This window comes from Lytechinus variegatus, chromosome 9, assembly GCF_018143015.1.
Source record: "Lytechinus variegatus isolate NC3 chromosome 9, Lvar_3.0, whole genome shotgun sequence".
NCBI lineage: Eukaryota > Metazoa > Echinodermata > Echinoidea > Temnopleuroida > Toxopneustidae > Lytechinus > Lytechinus variegatus.
In genome coordinates this window covers 18,511,225-18,534,774 of record NC_054748.1, presented here as the reverse complement: position 1 = coordinate 18,534,774, position 23,550 = coordinate 18,511,225, and the positions used below count along the sequence as shown (strand labels likewise).

General features: G+C 37.0%; 2 protein-coding genes across 2 annotated transcripts in view; one reads left to right on the top strand and one right to left on the bottom strand.

Annotated features, from left to right (window-relative positions):
• Positions 1-1,274: 1,274 nt before the first annotated feature.
• LOC121421862 lies at positions 1,275-7,226 on the top strand. The gene has a single exon (XM_041616664.1). The coding sequence runs from the start codon at positions 1,275-1,277 to the stop codon at positions 7,224-7,226; it is 5,952 nt and encodes a 1,983-aa protein (XP_041472598.1).
• Positions 7,227-13,661: 6,435 nt separating this feature from the next.
• The window catches only part of LOC121421861 (choline kinase alpha-like), a gene marked incomplete at its 5' end in the record, with an annotated part of 14,523 nt that continues 4,634 nt past the window's right edge, over positions 13,662-23,550 (bottom strand). The window contains 5 exons of the mRNA XM_041616663.1: positions 13,662-17,276; positions 18,448-18,529; positions 19,631-19,852; positions 20,566-20,650; positions 21,702-21,760. Coding sequence (XP_041472597.1) covers positions 17,124-17,276; positions 18,448-18,529; positions 19,631-19,852; positions 20,566-20,650; positions 21,702-21,760 — 601 coding nt within the window. The remainder of the gene's footprint in view (positions 17,277-18,447; positions 18,530-19,630; positions 19,853-20,565; positions 20,651-21,701; positions 21,761-23,550) is intronic.

The window sequence follows — 23,550 nt, the reverse complement described above, 5'->3', positions numbered from 1 at the left end:
CCATGCACACGTTATTTATGTCCAGCCAACGAGGTGAGTTGGATCGAAAGAAGTTTTATTCATGATATTGCTGTTATAAATTATTAATCAATTCTTTATTTTCATGTAACATTATTCTAATGATTGTGGAATATTATGGATATTTATGTTTCGGAACTTGGTTGATATTGATGTGCTTTTGTTTAAATTACGTAATTGTACTTGAAACTTAGTGACATGACATTTGGTTATGAATGATGAGAATTAGTTAAGAATTATTGTATGAATTGTTATATGATTGTATATGTCTTGTTTGAAATGTCATAGTTGAGGAAATTTCACTAAAAGAGTAATTTAATAAGACTTGATTAATATGTTTAATTAGAAAAGATATATCATTGCAATGTTATGAGATATGAAATTAATTGTTTTAATTGTTCAATGTTTGTTACAGTTTCACGGCACTGTTTGGAAATAAACTTTCAACATCCGTCTAAACGTTGGATCTTTTGACTTTGTGTAAATAACTTGGTGGCAGTTACAGTGAAACTCGATGGACATTGAATCCTGTCCAACAAGTACCGGTATGCTTAGATGATCGTGTAGATGTATCAAGCTGAGCCATTCGATGTCAACCAGTGCATTCGGTCCCTTCAAGCCATCGGTTAAGGCGCATCGCGGGATATTCGGCAACTGAGTGACGGCTTCAAAACCTTGGAAACACATCTAGATCTACAACGCATCCCAGAACTTTAAAGATGTCAAAGAACCAATGAACGAGAACTAGAACTATAGGCTTAGAATTATAACAATTAATTGAAGTAGACAAACAACGAACTGAAGCAAGAGTTACAACCGGACTAATTTTATTTTATTGCATCTACATGTAAGTCGATCGTATCATGATTCGTCTTCAGTAAGTCATACCATTCTATTTATTTCTTTTCATCAGTTTGCAAATGATTGATATAATTCATATATCTCATTATATTTTCTAAATTCATATTTCGGTCTTTGAGATATTTTGCCGAGAAATTATTTGAATGCATTCTTCTCAATTTTGAAGTTTGATGGAGTATCTGTTACTTGCAATTTAACTCCAGATTATTTTGCGGAAGCTAAATTTCAATCTTTGCTATATGATTCAACAATTTCCATTTCTATGTTGAGAAGTCAGATGTAACTATATATTGTCCATTTGGAATTTCTATGCTTTTTTTATGAAGAATATATACAATAGGTTCCCTGTTGTGATTCAGCAAGTTGATTATTGAATTAATGCCCTCATCGGTAGCATGGATATTCATGTAGACATAGATAGCATGTCTGTAGAGAATATGCGCCGTTCTGCTCGCATAAAGAAACTAACAGAAAAAGCAATCATGCAAAAGAAAGATGATGAGTTGCAGGGCAAATTTTATTCAGAACACCTTGACCTGCTAACAACCCTAAAGGACACTGATAGATTGCTCTCTTCAGTCCCCATTAACGAAAATGAACTTTCTCTGCGGAAATCTGATATTTCTGCAAGATTCGATTCTCTGCGAAAAGTTGCAAGTGAACTTGAAGAAATTCAAGGCGGTGTGAATGAGGACATAGCCAAGCATTTAGATGAGCTTTCCCCAATTATTGTAGACACAATTTCAAAAATTGTGGTTGCCGTTTCTGAATCACGACGGGAAACATTCATTGAAGCACCCTCTGTTTCAAAGAAGTCTGCTGCGTCTAAGATGTCGAAAATGTCTACAATTTCTTCAAAAAGGGCAGTTGTAGTAGCTGAAGCGGCAGCATTGCAAGAGAAACTTGCTGCTCACAAGCGCCAGAATGAATGCCAGATGGTGTTAGAACGCCTCGAGATGGAAGAAGATGCTCGAAGGAAAGAAGCATCACTCAAGATAGAACAGCTACGAAGAAAACTAGAAGAGGAACGCCTAGAAGGTGAACTAAAGGCACAGGAGGCAATGATAAGAGTGTATGACGAAGTAGAAGATGATGGTGCGTCAACAGATACGATGAGATCGACAAAACAATTGATTAAATCCCCTAATCAAGATGACAAAAGGGTTAAGTCGCAAAAACATGACGCCTCCATTGATCCTCCTCTCACAAAGAGCAAGGCCTTAAATCCTGATTCACCTGTCTTCCAGCCATCTCATTCTTCAAGCGAGGCCCAACAGAATGAAAGTCTAGCAGAAGTTCTCACTCGAACGATGACACTTAGTCGGTTACCAATTCCTGAGCCTCCAGTATTTATGGGTGATCCTCTCCAATATCCTAACTGGCTATCAGCTTTCACAACTTTAATTGAATGTCGTGGAATTCCCTCTGGTGAAAGGATACACTACCTAAGAAAGTACATTGGAGGATCAGCAAGAGAGGCTGTCAGCGGCTTCTTTTTGCTGAGGTCTGAGAAAGCATATGAACAAGCCAGAGAAATACTTGAGAAGCGTTTCGGCAACCCCTTCACCATTTCAGAAGCCTTTCGATCCAAACTTGACTCGTGGCCAAGGATCGGCAATAGGGATTCCAAAGGCCTTCAGAAACTTTCAGATTTCTTGCAACAATGTCTTCAAGCATCATCAGAAATCAAAGACTTGGAAATCTTGAATGACATTCGGGAGATGAGCAAAATTTGCATGAAACTTCCGGATTGGATTGTACACAGATGGAATCGCACGGTAGCGAAAGTCAAGAAAGACAATGGCAGGTATCCATCATTCAGAGAATTTGTCTCATTTCTATCAGAAGAAACTGATATTGCCAATGATCCGTATGTTACATATGACACAGTAAAGGCAGGAAAAGACAAGAATCATAACGATGCTTTCCAGATACAGGAAGAAAGCAAGAATCCTACATCTCGTCAACAAAGGACAACCTTCTCTGTAGCCAGCAAGACAAGCACTACCCAGAAGACATGTGTCCTCTGCAAACGGCAGAATCATGGGTTGAATGAGTGCTGGGACTTCAATCAGAAAACTTTGGAGCAAAGGAGAGATTTAGTGAAGAAAGAAGGTCTTTGCTTCGGATGTCTCTCCAAAGGTCATATGTCAAAGCAGTGTCAAAAAAGGGCTGAGTGCAAGAAGTGCAACAAGCGCCACCCAACAAGTCTACACAATGAGACACTAAATCAGCTGTCTACGGAAAGAAAACATGATCAAAGTGAGGCACAGTCTACTCAGACCAAAGAAGTTACCAAGGAGAAAGAAGCTTCTTGCAACAGAGTCAGGTCAGATGTAGATGTTTCTCTCACATCGATGGTGCTGCCTGTTTACCTATCTAGTTTGGATGACCCTCAGAAGGAGATACTAGTATATGCCTTACTAGATACGATGTCGGATACAACATTTATCACAGATAGTATTGGAAATGACCTACAGGTGTCCTCTGAAACTGCGATGTTAAGTTTGACTACAATGACAGATTCCAAGACAATTCCATGTAGGAAATTCAAGAATCTTGTCGTTCGAGGTTTTAAGTCAGCAGTAAAGATACCTCTTCCTGCTGCATACTCCAGGGACTCCATCCCTCTTGATGAAGCTCATATCCCCACAGAAGAGACAGCCAACAAGTGGACTCACTTAAACAATATCTCGAACCAGCTCGCACCAAAGCAAGATTGCCCCATAGGTCTGCTCATTGGATACAATTGTGCCCGGGCTCTTGCACCAAAGAATTGCATTCTTGGAAAGAATGATGAGCCATTTGCAGTAGAGACGGAGTTGGGATGGAGCATCGTCGGTGGTTCTCAGAACGACTCCACAGAGAGCTTTGACACGATTGGGCAGACATATCGTACTGTCAATGTGAAGGTAGCAGATCCTAGTCTGACAGACAGTCAGTCTAATGTGAAGTACATTTACAAGACACAGTTAAAGGAAGTTACTGCTGGAGACTTCCTTCAGATGATGGAAAGAGACTTTCATGAATTAGACAGAAAGGAAACGATGTCCCAGGAAGACAAGAAATTTCTAAAGATCATCAAAGATGGAATCCACCAAAGGGATGATGGATATTATGAAATGCCCTTACCTTTCAAGAAGGGTGAACCTGATCTGCCTGACAATCGGAAAGCTGCTATGAGCCGACTTCACGGATTGAAAAATCAGTTCCTGAAGAGACCAAAGTACCATGAACACTACATGACTTTCATGAATGAGATTCTTAAGCGAGGTGATGCTGAGAAGATTCCCACAGATGAAGTGTCTACTTCAAGCAGTTGGTATATACCACATCATGGTGTATATCACCCTAAAAAGCCGAACAAAGTCAGGGTCGTATTCGACTGTAGTGCTCGATACCAAGGAACCTGTCTGAATGATCATCTTCTACAAGGGCCCGACCTGATCAATCCCCTTATCGGAGTTCTGTGTAGATTTCGCCAAGCACCTATAGCCTTCACTTGCGACGTAGAAAAGATGTATCACCAGTTCCGTGTGACGAAGGAACATCAAGACTATCTCCGTTTCCTGTGGTGGGAGGATGGGGATCTCTCTAAGCCCCCAGTGGATTATCGAATGAAGGTCCATCTCTTTGGAGCCACTTCTTCTCCGGGATGTGCAAACTTCGGGCTGAAGCAAATAGCAGAAGACCACAAAGTCCTTGGTGTAGAAGCTGCAGAATTCTTGAAGAGGAATTTCTACGTCGATGATGGCCTAAAATGTGTATCCTCTGAAGAAGATGCCATTGACCTTATCAAGAAGGCAGTGTCTATGTGTGCCAAAGGTAACCTGCGTCTTCATAAGTTTGTCTGCAACAATCAACGAGTGACAAGCAGTATCCCTGAATCGGAACGAACTGTTGTTGCAAAGACTAGTCTGGAACTCGGTCAACAAGGCTCCACATCAATTGAAAGAGCACTTGGGATACAATGGTGCATCAACTCAGATGAATTCTGTTTCAGACTAACCCTCAAAGATCATCCCCTGACAAGACGCGGGATTCTTGCCACCGTTGCTTCCATTTACGACCCACTCGGTTTGATTGCACCTGTGGTTCTTGTTGGAAGACAGATTGTCCAGGAAATGTGTAGACAAAAGATGGACTGGGACCATCCTGTTCCTGAAGATCTCCGTCCACAATGGGAAAAGTGGAGACTTGAGATTCTGAAACTTCCCAAAGTTACCATCCCTCGTTGCTTCGAACCACAAGACTTTGGGACACCTCAGGAAGTGCAGCTCCACCACTTTTCAGACGCCTCCTTATCAGGATATGGTCAGTGCTCCTACGTGCGTCTAAAGGATGAAAATGGCAAGGTCCACTGCTCCTTAGCCATGGCAAAGGCAAGAGTGACTCCTCTAAAGCCAACAACAATCCCAAGGTTAGAACTACAGGCAGCTACCTGCTCCGTAAGAATTGCTAGTATCCTAAATGATGAACTTGACTACGATTCTCTCACGCACTACTTCTGGACAGACTCAAAAGTTGTTCTTGGCTACATATACAACGAGACTAGGCGCTTCCATATGTATGTTGCCAATCGTGTTGAACGCATACTTCAGACTTCATGCCCAGAACAATGGAATTATGTATCCAGTGCTGAGAATCCTGCTGATCATGCTTCTCGAGGATTGACGACAGAAGAAATGCTATCATCCAACTGGCTTACAGGACCTACCTTTCTTTGGAAGAGTGAGATTCCTACACAAGATGTCGATGTTGAGGTTTCTCCTGACGATGTTGAAGTGAAATCAGCAGCTACTGTTCATGTTACACAGGTAGAGAACTTCACATCTTTCGAAGATAGATTGACTCGGTTCTCCAGTCTTCATAATGCAGTGTCAGCAGTTGCAGTGATAGTAAAGTGCTGCTACAGAAAGAAGGACCTGAGCATTGATGAAGTAGAAGCAAGACGAATAGCGGAAAGGAATATTATCCGTGCAATTCAGAAAGAAGCATTTCGTGAAGAAAGGAAGCAAATCAAGTCAGATCCCTCAGTCGGTTCAAAGTCCAACTCATTGAAGCAGCTTGACCCTTTCCTTGATAATGACAATCTTCTACGGGTGGGAGGTCCGTTGAAAAAGGCCGAGATGATGTATGGTGCAAAACATCCTATCATCCTACCAAAGCGAAGCCATCTATCCAACCTCGTTGCCTTGCACTATCATCAAAGAACTGCACATCAAGGAAGAAATCTGACCATCAATGCCATTCGTTCCAGTGGATATTGGATCATTGGTTGCAGGAGTATTGTCTCATCTCTAATCAGCAAGTGTGTAATCTGTATCAAATCCCGAGGCAAGCCAAGAGGACAAAAGATGGCCGATCTACCTCAGGATAGAGTAGACCCTTCTCCTCCTTTCACCTACTGTGGACTTGACTGTTTTGGTCCCTTTACTATCAAGGAAGGAAGAAAGGAGATAAAGCGATATGGGCTCATTCTTACCTGTATGGCTATGAGGGCCGTACATATCGAAATGCTAGACGATCTGTCCACCGATGCATTTCTCAATGGACTAAGATGCTTCATTGCTATCCGGGGAAATGTTCGCCTCATTCGTTGTGATCAAGGATCTAACTTCATTGGAGCCAAGCATGAATTGAAAAAAGGCCTCCGTGAATTAGATGGAGATTGCGTTGCCACTCAATTACTGAAACTTGACTGCGAATTCAAGATGAACCCTCCTTCTTCAAGTCACATGGGAGGAATCTGGGAACGACAAATCAGGAATGTCAGAAATGTTCTCGATGGAATACTAGAACAGTCAGGAACTCAACTAAATACATCCTCTCTTCGAACGTTCCTGTACGAAGCTATGGCTATCATCAATAGCAGGCCATTGACAGTTGAAGATCTGGAATGCGCGGATGGTCCACTCCCCTTGACTCCGAATCATGTCTTGACCATGAAGTCAGGTATTGTGATGCCCCCACCAGGAAAATTTGAGAGAGAAGACCTCTATCTCTCAAAAAGATGGAGACGTGTGCAATACTTAACAGATCTCTTTTGGATTCGTTGGAAGAAAGAGTATCTTCACACCCTCCAAACCAGGAAGACCTGGCCAAAACAACAGCGAAACTTCGAAGTAAATGACATAGTCATGCTACGAGACGATGGTCTTTGTAGAACACACTGGAGTATAGCCAAGGTTGTTCAGACTTTCGTAAGCGATGATGGCTTCGTTCGTCGAGTTAAACTTCTCAAGGCAACTCCGGACTTAGACAAGAATGGAAAACCTCTCCAAAAGAGAACTGTGCTTGAAAGACCTGTCCACAAGTTGATCTCCTTAGTCCCTAACTCCGACTAAGTTTACCCCTTTGACTCTTTCACTGATATCATTTTGTCTTATGGTTGTTATATACATATATATATTTACATATAGACAACCCTTTTTATTTGCCTATCTTTGAGTGACTTGTGTAAGAGATTTCTTACCTGATATTTATGGTGATTATATTTTTTGCTATTGATTGTACTTTAATGTGTTTTATTCACATTCTGGATATTATGTGTGTATCTATACATATATATAATATTCAAAACAAAAAACAAAGAAAAAAAAATCAAAGAAGATTTTTGGGTGGGAGTGTGGCTGCCCCCAATCTCATTTTGGCAGCTTCCCGCGCCCCTTGTGGATGCGCGTTTTTTACCTTATTGTCTACGCGCTGCGCTAATTAGTTTTAAGTCTCTTTACCAGTGATTCTTCCGATAATTAAAGATAATTCTTTGTTTTCACATTATTTGAATTGTTAATCGAACGAATTGGATCATAATTCTTGTGTATAATAGTAGTTTATATTTTCCAACACTTTCTCGGTCTAACTTGCCAATTCAGTGTAATTATAAAACATATTTTTCTTGATTATATTTTTATGATATCAATGCGCGCAAAGTGCCATGACAACCCAAAATAACTATTTTCTTGATTTTGTCACTTTGCTGTTATTTGACCTATAGAAGGAGGCCTTTGTTTACGGCTCCTCTGCAAAATCTGTTATAACATTTACTGCCATGCACACGTTATTTATGTCCAGCCAACGAGGTGAGTTGGATCGAAAGAAGTTTTATTCATGATATTGCTGTTATAAATTATTAATCAATTCTTTATTTTCATGTAACATTATTCTAATGATTGTGGAATATTATGGATATTTATGTTTCGGAACTGGGTTGATATTGATGTGCTTTTGTTTAAATTACGTAATTGTACTTGAAACTTAGTGACATGACATTTGGTTATGAATGATGAGAATTAGTTAAGAATTATTGTATGAATTGTTATATGATTGTATATGTCTTGTTTGAAATGTCATAGTTGAGGAAATTTCACTAAAAGAGTAATTTAATAAGACTTGATTAATATGTTTAATTAGAAAAGATATATCATTGCAATGTTATGAGATATGAAATTAATTGTTTTAATTGTTCAATGTTTGTTACAGTTTCACGGCACTGTTTGGAAATAAACTTTCAACATCCGTCTAAACGTTGGATCTTTTGACTTTGTGTAAATAACTTGGTGGCAGTTACACCATCTATCTCCCATTCTTTCTTCCCCTCTTCCCCTTTCTCTTGTTTCTTTCCCATCTGTTCACACCTTTCAAAATCCTCTCTGCTTTTCTGTTGTACCAATATTTTCCTGCAATCTTAAATTGTCCCCATCTAATTCCTTGGTCACATATGTTCTACGGCGGCCATAATGGCGAGTCAAAAACAGCCCTTTTATCATTTTTTGTACCAACTAAAGATGGGTGGTTTGAATAAAACTGCTGTTTTCAACTTGCCGTAGAGCAAATGTGACCAAGGTATTAATGTTCATACTCAATGATTTATACCTAGGTAACATTTGCTCTATGACAGCTGTAAGGCAAGTCCTATATACATGGTACAAAAAAGTAAAAAGGGCTGTTTTTCACTTGCTGCAGAGCAAATGTGACTGAGGTAGTAAAAAGAACAGCAAAACAAAAAGGCAGAGTATCATAATTGAGCATTTTTATTATATTTATTTCATTAATAAATCAAATAAAATGACATGTTAAGGAAGATATGTCCGAATCACATACATTTGTTGTGCATTTTTCATTATATGAGCAATACATTATCATTATACACCATACATACATACATGTATTATCAGCCCAATTATATTCTGACTGATCATTTTTATATCTTTCAATAAACAAAATATTGGATGAATGTAGAGATAGTAAATGCGATAAAACAATGAGCTTCTCAATATGTATTATCAATAAAGTGTAACACATAATATATACAGATCTTTTACATTCGTCACAAATCTGCAATACTGATGAAGGTTTAACGGACCCAAAAAACAGACTAGTCTACAGAATTACTTAAAAACGATAAGTAGACAGTTTATGTAAGCAGAATTGTATATTTTTTAGAACAATTGTGGAGAGTGGGCAAAGTGGAATAGGAGAATTGACAACAGAGAGAGAGCGAGAGAGAAAGAAGGTTGGAAGGGAGAATGCCTGAAGAGAAAGGAGCCTAGCTGGAGAAAATGAGCGAGGGATAGTAAGACTGGAAAATTTATCAAAGACCCTGTTTAACATCGTTCTGTGCAAGCCTTGCAGGTAACTATTTCTGCTACCTGCAGGTCACCCACATTGACAGTATCTAGCACATATCTTCATGCAGTTGTCCACAGGAGCACACGCAAGTCTGAATGCAGAAAAGTTTTGAACATGCTAAAAATTTGTTGCAGGCAATCACCCGCAAAGTTTGCAAAGAACGATGTGATAGAGCCTTAACCCTAACCAGACAGGGCTTTTTTGTTCTATGCTGTATCAATAGCATCAATACTGTAGTTGAAATATGCACGGTGAATCGAAAATAATGAACAGGTAAGCCCTCTTCACTATCTCTGAAAGGCCCTATGGCATTGTAAAGAAACAAACTCTCATATGAACCCTACAGAAAAATGGAAAACGATATAAGTTCTGGGCAATGTGGAGTAAACAAACGGACAAGAATCACAATACATATAAAACAGTTTATAGACACTTGGATTAAAATTATGCAACATATTCTTGCCAAAGTTTACAATACAAATGCAATGGTTACAAAAACAATATTCGATGAAATTACCTTTGTACATTTCCGATATTTAGCAAATGGTCATAAATCTCAACTGTATAAAGCCATCAATGTCATAATTCCTTCAGTATGGAATGAAGAGAAGTACACTGATTTATCAAAACATACATCATATTTCGAAAACACTAAACAGACACGTGTTATTATAGATGTTGGTGATGTTGGCTTTCCATAGATATGACTGACTGAATCAATTGCAACTCTGATTTATCAAAACATACATCCTATTTAGTAAACACTAAACAGACACATGTATTCTTGATGTTGGATTTCCATAGATTTAATAAATTGTAACTCATTGCAAGACAGGGCCGTGGGGATAGAAAGGAGAAAATTAGAGTAAGACATATGGGAGTAAATGCATGAGTTAGGCAGACAAGAATGTGAGGAGAAAGAAAAAGAGAAATAAGGAAAGAAAATGAATAGGAGTAAGAAAAATAACAGAAGGGAGAAGAGAAAAGAGCAAGATGAAAGAAGACAAAAAAGGAAAAGTAAATGAAAAAAAAAAGAGTTCAGAGAGCGAGTGAGTGACAAGATGGAGAAAGGAAAGGTTTAAAAAAATAATAAAGCAGAAAGATAAAATATACCTCTGCTATCCTATAAACACACTTAAATATTTGAGAATATTTAGCGATAAACTTGCATTGATAGGCATGTTTGCATTGTCCAAGGCAATAAATGTTTCATTAGAAAACAGTAAATACATTCATTCCAAGAAGTTTGGAAAACTCATAATGACATCTTACACATACTGTAGTGTGGCAACAAGTTTCTTATATGAATTAAAGTAATCCCATTGAACAAACATACCTAATATCGAAATTACCAGCATTATAATACACAACAGACCGTGTGCCCTACGCATCCAAATAGACAAGTTTTTAGTTACATCACGGACAATTTTGGTCAAATGACCTTTCATTTCTTTCATTATGATAGGCAGATTTCAAAGCAAGATATAACATGTATGCCTTACATAACAAGATGAAGAAATTGAATTATACCAGGTGACTAGAATAGCATGCCAATGAAGACTCCATGAAGCTATTTGTTGCATTCTGTTTTGAATGCATATTAAAGCATGCTGTACAACGTACTTGGCAAACTGAAATACCAGTCGTTCGTGGACGCATTTTTTTTCTTTGTGGATGTAAATAAAAAACACAATTGGAAAGAATATATGAATAATCAAGACGCAAAAGTTGGTGCTTATCTCATTAAATTTTTAAACCATGTCACTTTAGTACCAATGACCTTCCTCTGATCAAACGCAGAATGGAATTACGAACAGGCTTATTAGCACTGGAGTCTTTATGCTCCATGTAATACATAAAGTACATTTTGAGGTGTTTTTCCAATACACTATAACTATTTATTGAAACAGTTTGAATGAAAGTAATCAAATTTTTTTTTCGTTGATAAGAAAAGGCATACATTTTCATCGAGATGCAATATTTGCAGCTATATACATGTTAGATATGGAGTCATGACAGTTATACTTCTTGTGAAAGGAAAAAAGTAGAATAATCACAAAAATGTTTTACTAGCTATTAGTATCACTTACATATACAGCTATATCAATGAATATACACATACTATAATTTATTTCAAAAAGTTTCATGAACATACAATAAGGATACATGTAAGTTGTTAATTTACATGACAGGTAAAATGTATAAATGTCGATTTTTGCTCTTTCTCCTTGTTTATTCATTTAATAACCATGAAACCCTGTGATTGTTTTGCAAAATAAAACTGACTTAAAATTTATGTTTATATTTGACCTCTCCACATTTTGGGTTTAATACGCACATTTTCAGGCAATAAAATTTTTTGATTTATCATTTATACATTTTGGCACATGCAAAGTTTGAACATATGCAGTTTTGCTTTACACAGAATTGTTTACAAATTAAATACCTTACTTATGCAGTTTTGCAGCTATGCTATGCTCTGCATTATACAATACTTTCATCCCAAATAAACCAGCTTTTAACTTAAGCAAAAACTTCATAAATGCAAAATTTGACTTAAAAGTTATGACCTAGGCAAATATGTTGCTTAAGCACTTATGAAACTTCAAAGTTTTCGTTTATGGTAAGTTTAATGAAAATATTAGGAAGACCAGCATACACACAATTTAACCCTACATTATTAAGTTCATGTAAGATTGGCTAAAATCTATCACTTAAAGAAGCTAATCACCAATAATTCAAACAATTTTGAAGAGAAATTACATATTTTTTCTGCTGAGTTGCTGAATTTACAATTATTACTTAAAATCATTATCTAAGAAAATCATGCCATACACTTAATTAGAATGTAAACTACATTTCATGCTAGAATATTATGACAAAATATTGCTTCAGTATTGTATTATCCACTACAATTTTTACTTTAAAAAAAGCTTAATATGTATCCTTAACTTTATTAATGTTAAACTTACTTAACATGAATTCCCTTAGAGTACGAAGCTAATATGCTGCATTGCATTAAATAATGAACATGGCCTGTATTCTACAACGAGGTTTCACTTAGACTGTGGTCTAACTCTCTGCCAAAATTATGGGAATCAAAACATGTCAAAATTTGTTCACATGGTATTTAAGTTAACAGTGCTCCTTTTTCCTAATTCTTTAACCCTACGTTATTCATGTAAGATTGGCTAAAATCTATCACTTAAAGAAGCTAATCACCAATCATTCAAACCGTTTTGCTCCATTTTCATAATTCATTAACGGTGAAGAAAATCTTATTAAACCTTCCAAGACAGTTAGGAATGATTTGAGACTCTCAAAAGAGAATCAAATGATCAAGGCACATCTAGCAAAGTTTAGCAATCAATCTTTTGCCTTTTTTTACAACTGATTACACACAATCTTCAATGCAATAAAGCATAAATAGCGACCTTGTGATCGATTGTTAAGTTTTGTGAAACTGGGAACAAGTAGTAGAGGCATTAAACAAACAATATCTTTGGTAAAGTTGAACAGAAATCAAGATTAACCATACATTAATTTAATCAGCTGATAGTAAAAAAAACAAAGCTGCTTGAGACTCAAAGAATACACTATGTCCAATAGCACTCCATTGGCATCATACGGTGGAAGATAGGGGGACATATCCCCCCCCCTGGACTTATTAGGGGGGTGAAACCCACTCCATTTATGAAGGTTGCTGCTTGTCCTGATGAGAATCCACCACATAATCCTATAACATTCATTTGGCTTGATTTCTGCTACACATTACGTAAAAGGCCTATTATCGATGGCAAAAATTCACAGGTCCAGTCGCGGACCGTGACCCGGAGGAGACAAAGCATGGGGGGGCACAGCATTGTTCACAAACAATGCAATGCCCCCCAATGCTTTGTCTCCTCCGGGTCACGGTCTGCTACTGCACAGGTTCCTTCCGGGGGAGAAGGCAACCCTTCCTTCGTCAGTGTCCCCTAACTTTCAGAAGCTGACAATACCCATGCTGCTAGCTGGAATTAAATGAGTACAAGCAAGATTAAATTGAAACAATTTTTTTCATTATTTTTTGTTTTTAATTTCATAATTATTACGATAATTACAACTCTTTATTTAAAAAAAGATCATATGTTAATATTTTTTTTTCTCATGGAAGAGAGGAGACCGACCTCAGCCGGCACAATACAGGATCACGTCATTGTCTAATTTACGTAAATTCCAGCATCATTAAACGTACTACATGTAACTACAAACCCTACTAAACACCCCCCCCAAAAAAAAAAAATTGCGTAGGCTGATTGGGCTATTGGCTACCATTTCAAAAAAAGACTGCATACTTTAGTGTAAGCTTTTGCAATAATTCCATATTTGAAGAGCAGTTGCATCTTTGAGATAATAATACTGCCTAATTTAAAAAAAAAGTCGAAGCGTTTTATATTATAAAACATGAATACTTAATTAACTTAAACTAGCTGAACTACCAAACACTCGTAATACTTTATAAGTGCCATATCTTTATGTACATAAAGACTTCTGCATGTTTTGGTGGTGATTTTTTACCCGATTTCTAAGAAAGCACTGACTGATGGCCTGAGGTCCTGTCCGAGGGACCTGGTAATCAGGATTAATGCCTTATCAAACCTGAGTCATTGGAATCCAAAACCTCTGCTCTACTGACTGAGCTACAGCTCCTCTTAGTATCCACTAAGAGGTAATTTGGGACATGGGCTTACTACGAACCAGTCTATTACATGAGGTATTAAATGTGAAGCTGATTATACATTGTAAGACATACCAGGCCCTCGTTGCATAAAAATTTACCATTGTGGTAACTTTGCCATCCAATTGCAACTTGTCTTGAATCCTTGAATTTGATTGGCTGTTGATCAGCGTTACCATGGTAGTCACCACTGGATGGCAAAGTTACTATAATAGTAATTTTATGCAACGGTGCCCAGCTTCATAACATAGGTGATTGCACTATTGATCCCTGTACCATGATACTGTATTGTTTAATTGACAATCATTGATGAAAAAACAAATTTCTACTGTTAATACGCTACACGTAGGTGGGAATTTGAAGAGCTGTTTGTAACGTTACAAACGACTTTACGCACAACTGGAAGATGTTCTTAGGTGCAAAGTCGGCTACATAGGGATATACGACTTAGGGAGTGTTGCAAGAAAATATTTGTAATTGTTTGCAGACATTCTGTTGCAATTTTACAATTGATATATTAATTTGAGCTAAGTAAATCAGATTACACTCCTTGTTTCAAGGATTAGCAATCAATCGCAAATTCGCAATCAATTTCAAAAGTCATGATTGATTTAGGGACCAAAAAAAGACTTGCAATTGATCTCGAGTTTTTTGCAACGCTCCATAAGAACAAGAAAGAGTCAGCTGTCTTGCGTAATGTCATGCAAAATTATGAACAGCTTTATGGAACACCTACCAGTACAATAACAATCCAAGTCAAGGGCACATAACAGGATAGAATTGACAAGCAACCCTGGAGACCGTTTCATAAAGCTGTTTGTAACTTAAGAGCGATTTAAGAACAACTGGTGATACTTTCATAAGGTAAATGATATCCACCAGATTAGCACTGGAGTCTTTATGCTCCATGTAATACATAAAGTACATTTTCAGGTTCACCAGTCGTTCTTAAAGTCGCTCTTAACTTATGATCAGCTATATGAAACAAGCACCAGGTACTCTTGTATTGCAGATTATAGGAAGTAGCATTCCTTCACAGCAGATTACACATGAAATATACAACAGAATATTGACCTGTACCAGCATACAAACAATATTGATGAGATGTCCGCAACATATATGTTGAACAATGAAACGTGAGACATGCCATATGTACATTAAGATTGGTATGTTTGTAAATGGCAAAGTGGTACAGAGTATAGTTGAAACCTGGTGTAGACATACATATTCAACTGCCTGTTGAACTGGACGAGTTGAAACGTTGAGAAATATCATTTTCTCTGGCTCAGAATTGATTCATAACTTTACATTTGATCATAGAACTGCAAGTTTCAACATGTACATTACATGATTACTGAACTGCAACTTGAAACATTCATTAAAATTGAATACAAAATCCCTGTAACACAAGGCTAAGCGATGGTTATAAGATTGATTGTAAAATTGATTTTCACAATTGATTGAACAACGCAGTCAATGTAATCAATCGTAAAAAAAAATTGTTCCACAATCATTGCTAAACTTTGTGTTACTGGGGCATGGATTCAGATTTTTGCATGAAGCAGGCATCACCATGTACATGTATTCAAAACAAATATAATGGATTGAGATGCATGATTGGCTTTCCATAGTCCAGTTGGTGGTAAAAAAACCATTGATATAAAAAACTTGATAGAGCAACAACACATTCTTTTGAGGCTACCAGAAACACTTCGTTTTGGCCTGGTCCCATATACTGTTAATTGTGTCCTGTAGCTTCTAAGTCTTGCGTTGCCAGCATGAGACGAGCTCAATCCAGTTTATTGTATATCAATGCAAAAAAACATGAATGGAATGCAGTGCGATTGAAAGGTAGTGAAACAGAGTTGTAGAGAATGGTCCAAGTAAAAGGTGAAACTATCTTTCCATTAATTAAAAAATCAACATTGTAATTGTGTGATAACACATTATAGTATCCACTCTCCATTTTATTACTTTCCCCATTTCATTTTGTTTCATAAACTCTACCATGAATTATTCCTTCTAAATTATCAAGCCATTAGGTCTACCTGCTTATTTTCATATTGTATAATTATTTATCATTTACCTGAACTGCAATGTTGTGAATTAGAATTACATGATAAATGCATTGATCAATAGAAGATATCTTATCCTCTATATTTGAAGGCAAGCTGAATATTGTATATAACACACATTTATCAAAGTAAGAAAATGAGTTGTTAAAATAAAATATTTAGTAATTTACAAGTGAACAATGGTTTCGTGATGCTCTCCATCAAAGTGTAAGCTAAAGTTGGCAAAGAACGTATATGTGCAGAGCATAAAGGGATGCTAGTCTTCATTCAGAATCTAAAAATAATTTTTCTTTTACTGCTAATGCTGTTATCATAATGGCAAACCTTCAGGTCAGACAAGAACGAGCCGAGATTTTGAAGCTAATCATTTTTTTTAATTGCTGTGATTATGACAATGGTCATAAGCATCAATATGGACCCTTAATATCACTGCATGCTATGGAGTGAAAGGTAATCACCTTTATATTGCAGAATATTACATACATTTCAAAGACAAGTGGTTTAAATCATAGATTGTCTAAAAAAATCTCAGATACTCCTGATCATTGTTTTCAACAACTATAAAGGAATGAGGCTTTTTGTATGGCTTACATGTCTGTTTGACACTCTGAGAGCACTGCACATTCTCGTAAAATACTCAATCACTTACATCCGCTCAATGCACTACCCATCCACTCCAAAATTAATAACAGTTAATTTTTTTGGCGTAACTGCTATTACGGAGCTGCAGCACTTGTATCACCACTGTTTATGATCTCAATCATTAATGTTCCATTCTCCCAAGCCGATTTGATCCATGATGAGAGGTCAGAGGTCAAAGTTCAGGTCAAGATAGCTTGTCTCTGTTCCATTGGATGGATTGAGGCACTTTCATCTCTTTCTTGGCTTCTCTGGTCAGCAGTAGAAGGCAACATGTCCACTGGAATTAAGGCCTTATGACGGAAATATTCCTTGAACCTTGCGACGGCATATTCCTGTTATTAAATAGAAATCCCATAAAATTAATATACAAGGCATATGAATTATGATATTTCATTTACATAATAATATCATTCAATTATTCTTCTTTATTTTTAAAACCTAATATGAGACAAACACTTCACGCATTAATGACCAAGACGAGTTTGAAATTTTAATGTAAAAACCAGGTTGCGCAGAAAAATGGGACAACATTGGTTCATGATATGACGCCCATGCCTATTCGACGATTGGCTCATTAGCCTTTGTATTCTTTGTTAATAAGCTTCTCTCACTGATCCCTGAAATGAGAGTGGATGTAGATTCACACGTAAGTTTCTGCGCAAATTGTTTCTGATATCTTGTTTGTAATTTGCTATGCATGAACGATTTGCTGAGCTATTCGTTTCACATGAGAGCTAAGTTTTCACTCTTGCGAGGAGTATCAAATTTATGGTAAGAAGTACTTGAAAATTGTAAAATCTATCTCTGAAAATGGGTTTTTTATTTTTGGGATGCACTGTATAACACAATTCTTATATAATGTCCCTATGCACTTACAAGTTTTATTACCATGGAGGTTGCTTCATAGGTACGATTCATAGTCTTCCGCAGCAGACATATCGCTGATTGTTTTGAATAATCGCATCAGACTCATCGGCCCGTATTCTCAAATGAGGTTTCAATTGTACCATGGTACCTATGCAGATTATTAACATAATTACACTAATTTTATCACGTACAAAACAGGTGATTTCAAGTTCAGTGTTGACCTTTTGGTGTTGGTGTTAGGTCAATTTTTACACGATTAAAACGCCAAACACAAAATGAAGAAGGTCCCGAAAAGTCACCCACTAGTTGTTGAGATGTCAATAACATGATTTGGATCAGTTTTACAAACGATGAGTAAGTTTTGGAGCTAGGGGAAGCAATCCAAATTTCAACACCAACACCAACACCATGGCTAACACCGGACTTGAAATCACTCAATGCTAAATCCAATTAAATGAAGCGTGTTAATGGAATGCTTAGTCCATGGTTTTGTACCATGGTGCAATTGAAACCTCTTTTGAGAATAGGGACCATCAAGGCAAAGACAAAAGCTGCAGCCACCCCCTAGATTGTACGATGATGGGGTCCAAACTTGGTAGTAAAGTCTTTGACTTTTAAAAAATGAATGATATTTACCATGTATCCAAAGGTTGTGTGAGATATCTTGGCTTGTACGATAGACCACAGAGCCCATAAGAAATGACTGACAGGACAGAATCTATACAGAGGAAATATAATATAACAAAGAAAGAAATAACAAGTGGAATGCATCTGGCGATTCAACATAGCAGCAGTGCTGACTTTAAAAACTAGTATAACTCGTACAAGATGTTCAGTGATACTTGGTTACTCTTATTTCCACGTTTCATGAACTAGACCAATGCACTTACAGAGATATGATGGTAATTCAACAAATACCCCAATGTGGCCAAAGTTCATTGACCCTAAATGACCTTTGACCTTGATCATGTGACCTGAAACTTGCACAGGATGTTCACTGATACTTGATTACTTATTATGTCCAAGTTTCATGAATCAGATCCATAAACTTTAAAAGTTATGATGGTAATTCAACACATACCCCCAATTCGGCCAAAGGTCATTGACCCTAAATGACTTTTGACCTTGGTCATGTGACGTGAAACTCATGCAGGATATTCAGTGATACTTGATTAACCTTATGGCCAAGTTTCATGGACTAGGTCCATATATTTTACTAAGTTATGATGACATTTCAAAAACTTAACCTTCGGTTAAGATTTTGATGTTGACGCCACCGCCGTCGGAAAAGCGGCGCCTATAGTCTCACTCTGCTATGCAGGTGAGACAAAAATCATTTTCATCACTGAAATATGACTTATAAATAACTTTTTATGACTTAAAATACAATCACTGCACATTGCATGGCATTGCTTATTGCACCCATTGTCCGTTTCATGCAATTTAGTTGGCTGATGGCCCTGTGGAGTTGAATATTGTAACAACATTGCACTTGATTGATCTCCATTCAACAGGTAATACGAAATACTGAAGACAGGTAATTTTCTAACAATATTACAAGCCGGCAGGCAAACCTCTGAAAGAATATATAATTAATATAAGGTTTTATTGTATCGAAATTTGGCTTGTGAGTTTGTTTATCGATGGGTATTATTTCATTAGTTTACACATATCATCATAAAAATCAAGGAAATCAAACATAACTTGGTTCCTAGCCAATCAGAAGTGTCGATTCAGGATTGCGCTTGATTTTAGTGATTCATATTCACACACAATTTTGTGCAACAGTGCAATCAATCACATCTAGACTACAACCAACCTTTTCACTTCCTGCAGAATAGCTTCTTCTTCATCCGCCGAATCGCCATGGCAACTTGGCTGGTACATGCCCATCTGACGGCTGGCTGCGATGTAAGCCCTGATGAAGGTGAGCTGCTGCCCTCTAGAGGGGAAATCCTCCGGTATCAGGGAATAGTAGGGTGCTTCCTTGATGCAGTAATTCATGGACCACTCCACAAAATGATTCGCTAAATCAAATTCCCTAATAGAGTAAGAAATATGAGATATACCAAGTTGGAGTAAATGAAATTATTTGCAGTAAACACCAATTTCCTGAGAAATTGGTGTTTTGGTGTTTTGGTGTTTTCTGTTTTCAATATATCATCCAAGATCTAGCTCTAGTAGTTACATAAACTGAACTTTGTGAAATCATGAAATCTACATGTAAGGGTAAAAAACGATCACGATGAAGATCACCAACATAGATAAGCACTTGTGGGACAGTGTGTTTTTGTTAGGAAAAAGACCGGACAATTTGATGGATTCCATGCTGTTTTGCTAATTTCTCAGCAATTACACAATAACTTCCAGAATCCTTTGGTACAGATTTTTTATTTATACATACAGACACTTGGTCATCATTTTATTGGATTCTGTATGAACTAATTTTGAGATTAAAACAACTGGCATCTATCAAGCTAAGAACCACTTTGTCAAAAAAAATGTTTCACTGAACTTGGATTAGACAATGTGAGATGAGAATGAATGGAAAGCATGATGATTGCAAAGCTTTGTGTTAAGGGCCCTACATGTAGACCAAGTGACAACCTGGACCCCGTAACACAAAGGTTAGCAATTAATAAGTCCGCTTAATTTTCACGATCGATTGTACATTGTAGTCAATGCAATCAATCATTAAAAAACAAATGTTTTACAATCATTGCTAAGCTTCGTTATGGGCACCAGTATTCTTACCTGAAATTATAACTGGAATATTCATAGTCAATCAATATGAGATTCTTCTCATTGGAGTTCTCACCACTGGTAAGGAGTATGTTTCCTAGAATTAAAAGAAAAAATCAAACACTATCAACAATTACTGGTGTTGTTTTGGTTTTAACAGCCTTTCACAATTATGCTTTTCCATAGGGCAATAATACACAATGACTCTAGACACTTCCAAGGGAGACACAACACTTGCTCCTTCGACATTTTCTCAGGATGCCTTTTCATAAAGCTGTTCATAAGTTAAGAGCGACTTTAAGAACAACTGGTGAACCATCCTTACGTGCTAAACCATCACCAATGAACATTTTTCATGCATAAACTATTTACCGCAAGAAAGGATCACCAGTCGTTCTTAATGTTGCTCTTAATTTATGAACAGCTTTATGAAACATCCACCTGGTATTAATATCTCAGAGGGCACAGGGTTAGGTTAGATTTAGAATTGTAATAGAGTTTTTGATCCAGAATAAGGTAAAGATAATGATTAGGGTTTCTTTACTGTTGGACTTTGAATAAATAAAACTTGGAGGTTAGATTTTATGTTTGGGTTTATGTGCAGATTTTTGATTGGAACAATTGAAATGGAACCCTGGTCATCTGTACACAATGAAAGCACTTTCTCCACTCCCTGGGGAGCATACCAACAAGAATTTCCAAACTCATTACAGCATACAATTTATCTCCATTGTGAAGAGTGGAAAAGTGTGGTCAAAGGAAGCTAGCCACATAACAACATATTAAAGATGAACAATTATTTTGTAAGGAATTAAAGCTAATAGAACATTGTGTTTTTTTACATCAGGTACAAATAGGGAGCTGCTCATATGTTACGTCACAAAACCAACATTTTGAAAAGTTCTTCCAAATCTTCATCAATGTGTTTGATTACTTTTCTAGTTTCAGTTTTAATTGATTATTCACCATCACCATTATCATCACCACCACCACCACCGCCACCACCACCACCATCATCATCCTCATCATCATCAATTTCATTTTCATCATCTTCATCATAATCCCCCTCATCATCATCATCATATCAGTTATGCCAGGGTGAACTTCCCTTTAAAGGAAGTATCATAATAAGAAATCAATGTTCATACCTTCTTGGCAGTCATTATGGCAGAAGACGACAGGGCTCTTAGTCTGTGATATCAGTCTCCTGAAAGGGGTTAAAATAAATATGGTACATTAAAATTACCACACATAATACATTTGCTGATCTTGAGACTTAAGTCTAACTGTTATCCCTCAACCTTCAGCCTACACGTAGGAAAAATAGTAGGACAATTAAAAGGTAATACCTTTTACTATCACCATCATGAGTCAATATTTCAATACTATATCATTATAAATCTAGTATTCCTGTGAACAGTTTTATGTGCGAAGTCAGCAACACATAGCACAAGAAAGGGTTATCGGTCATGTGTAGTAAAGTTAATAGTAATTTATAAGCCGCTGACTGTGTGAAATCATGAATCTAGGATGTAAAACGTTTTCTTTTAAAATTAAGTATTTGCAGGGTTACCAGCTTTTCAAGAAAACAAAATTCCTGATTCTTCCCTGATGAAGTTTAAAAAGTTCCTTGATAATTATTTAAACCCATTCCTAGTTTCGCATGTTTTCAAAGTTGTTGTAGTGAACTACATGTATAGGTGTAAGCTTGAGAATTTTTGGGTAATTGAAATTCTGCATTTTTTCCATTCATAATTGTTATACTATCTTCAAAATTACTACTTTTCATTCATGTCCATTCCAAGGCTTCTGGTCTTGGATCAAGGGATCTTTATTGCACCCTTGGACCATAAATCTATCAGTGTAGTGCATTAATGCACAATGACCACTTTCTTCCTTACCCCTCTTCTCTCTTTTCTCCCTCTCCCCCTCTCTCTCCCTCTCTTGTATCCTTGTTTTATACACTAGTGTTATACTGATATTATGGGATGGATGCAGTGAAAAACAAAGAAATTATTATGGGATATCAGGGTTGGGGCATGGACCTCATGCTTTTTGGTAGTTGTGGGCAGTTCAGATTTGTAGTTTGAGAAGGATACATATCAAAATGTAGTGCGGTATTGTTTTGAGCTTCGTCTATTCAAATGGTGGTGGAGGAGAGAGGTTGGCCATTGCAATGGGCAAGTACATTATAATGTAGATGTGGCTTAAGGCTAGGGACGATAGGGTTAACATTTAGTTGATATTTAGTTAAACAATTTAATTAAATGATGATAATTTAAACATTAATTTTAGTTACACTTATGTTTCTTCATTTCAGTTTAGTTTATAATCAGTGTGTATGTGTTGTGAGGGACGAGAGATGACAGTCATTACATCAAACTTTTAGTATGTTTCTAATTCTTAAACACCCCCAGTTAACTACTGGCTAATCCAAACGAACATGCGCCGCATCAGTCTTAGGCAAAACCACGCCCTACATATGTATTTTCAGGATAAAAACAATAATGTGAAACTAATTAGCATCACCATAACCATTTATTCAATGGGTGTTGTTTTGATATGCAACAAAATATAACAGAGTCTGATTGAATTCCACGCTTTCGACTTTTGGGCTGATCAAGATTGATTTTTCCCTCATTTGAGGCATTTTTCCCTGATTTGAGGTAATTTTTATCAAGGTCCCTGATTTTTCCCTGACTAGAAAAATGAAAAATAATTTTCGCTGATTTCCCTGATGGGCTGGGAACCCTGTCTGCTGGGCGTGGTTGATCAGTGATCTGTGGCCTTCTGAATGGAAGGCCATTACTTAAATCCCTTAACCTCTGTAAAGTCCGATCTGAGACTTACAAAATGGATCTCTCTGCATTCTTGCAGGGCATTTGTGTGTCGCACAATTAAGAAGGGTAATAAAGATATATTATGGCATGTATGGATTAGCTAATAGCTTAACTCTTTGTCCTTAAGCGATTTGAACGAGTTATCCAATATTCTCAT

Bases quoted from the DNA above. Each gene is read 5' to 3' on its own strand.
- LOC121421862 (XM_041616664.1), top strand. From the start codon at position 1,275: ATGGATATTCATGTAGACATAGATAGCATGTCTGTAGAGAATATGCGC.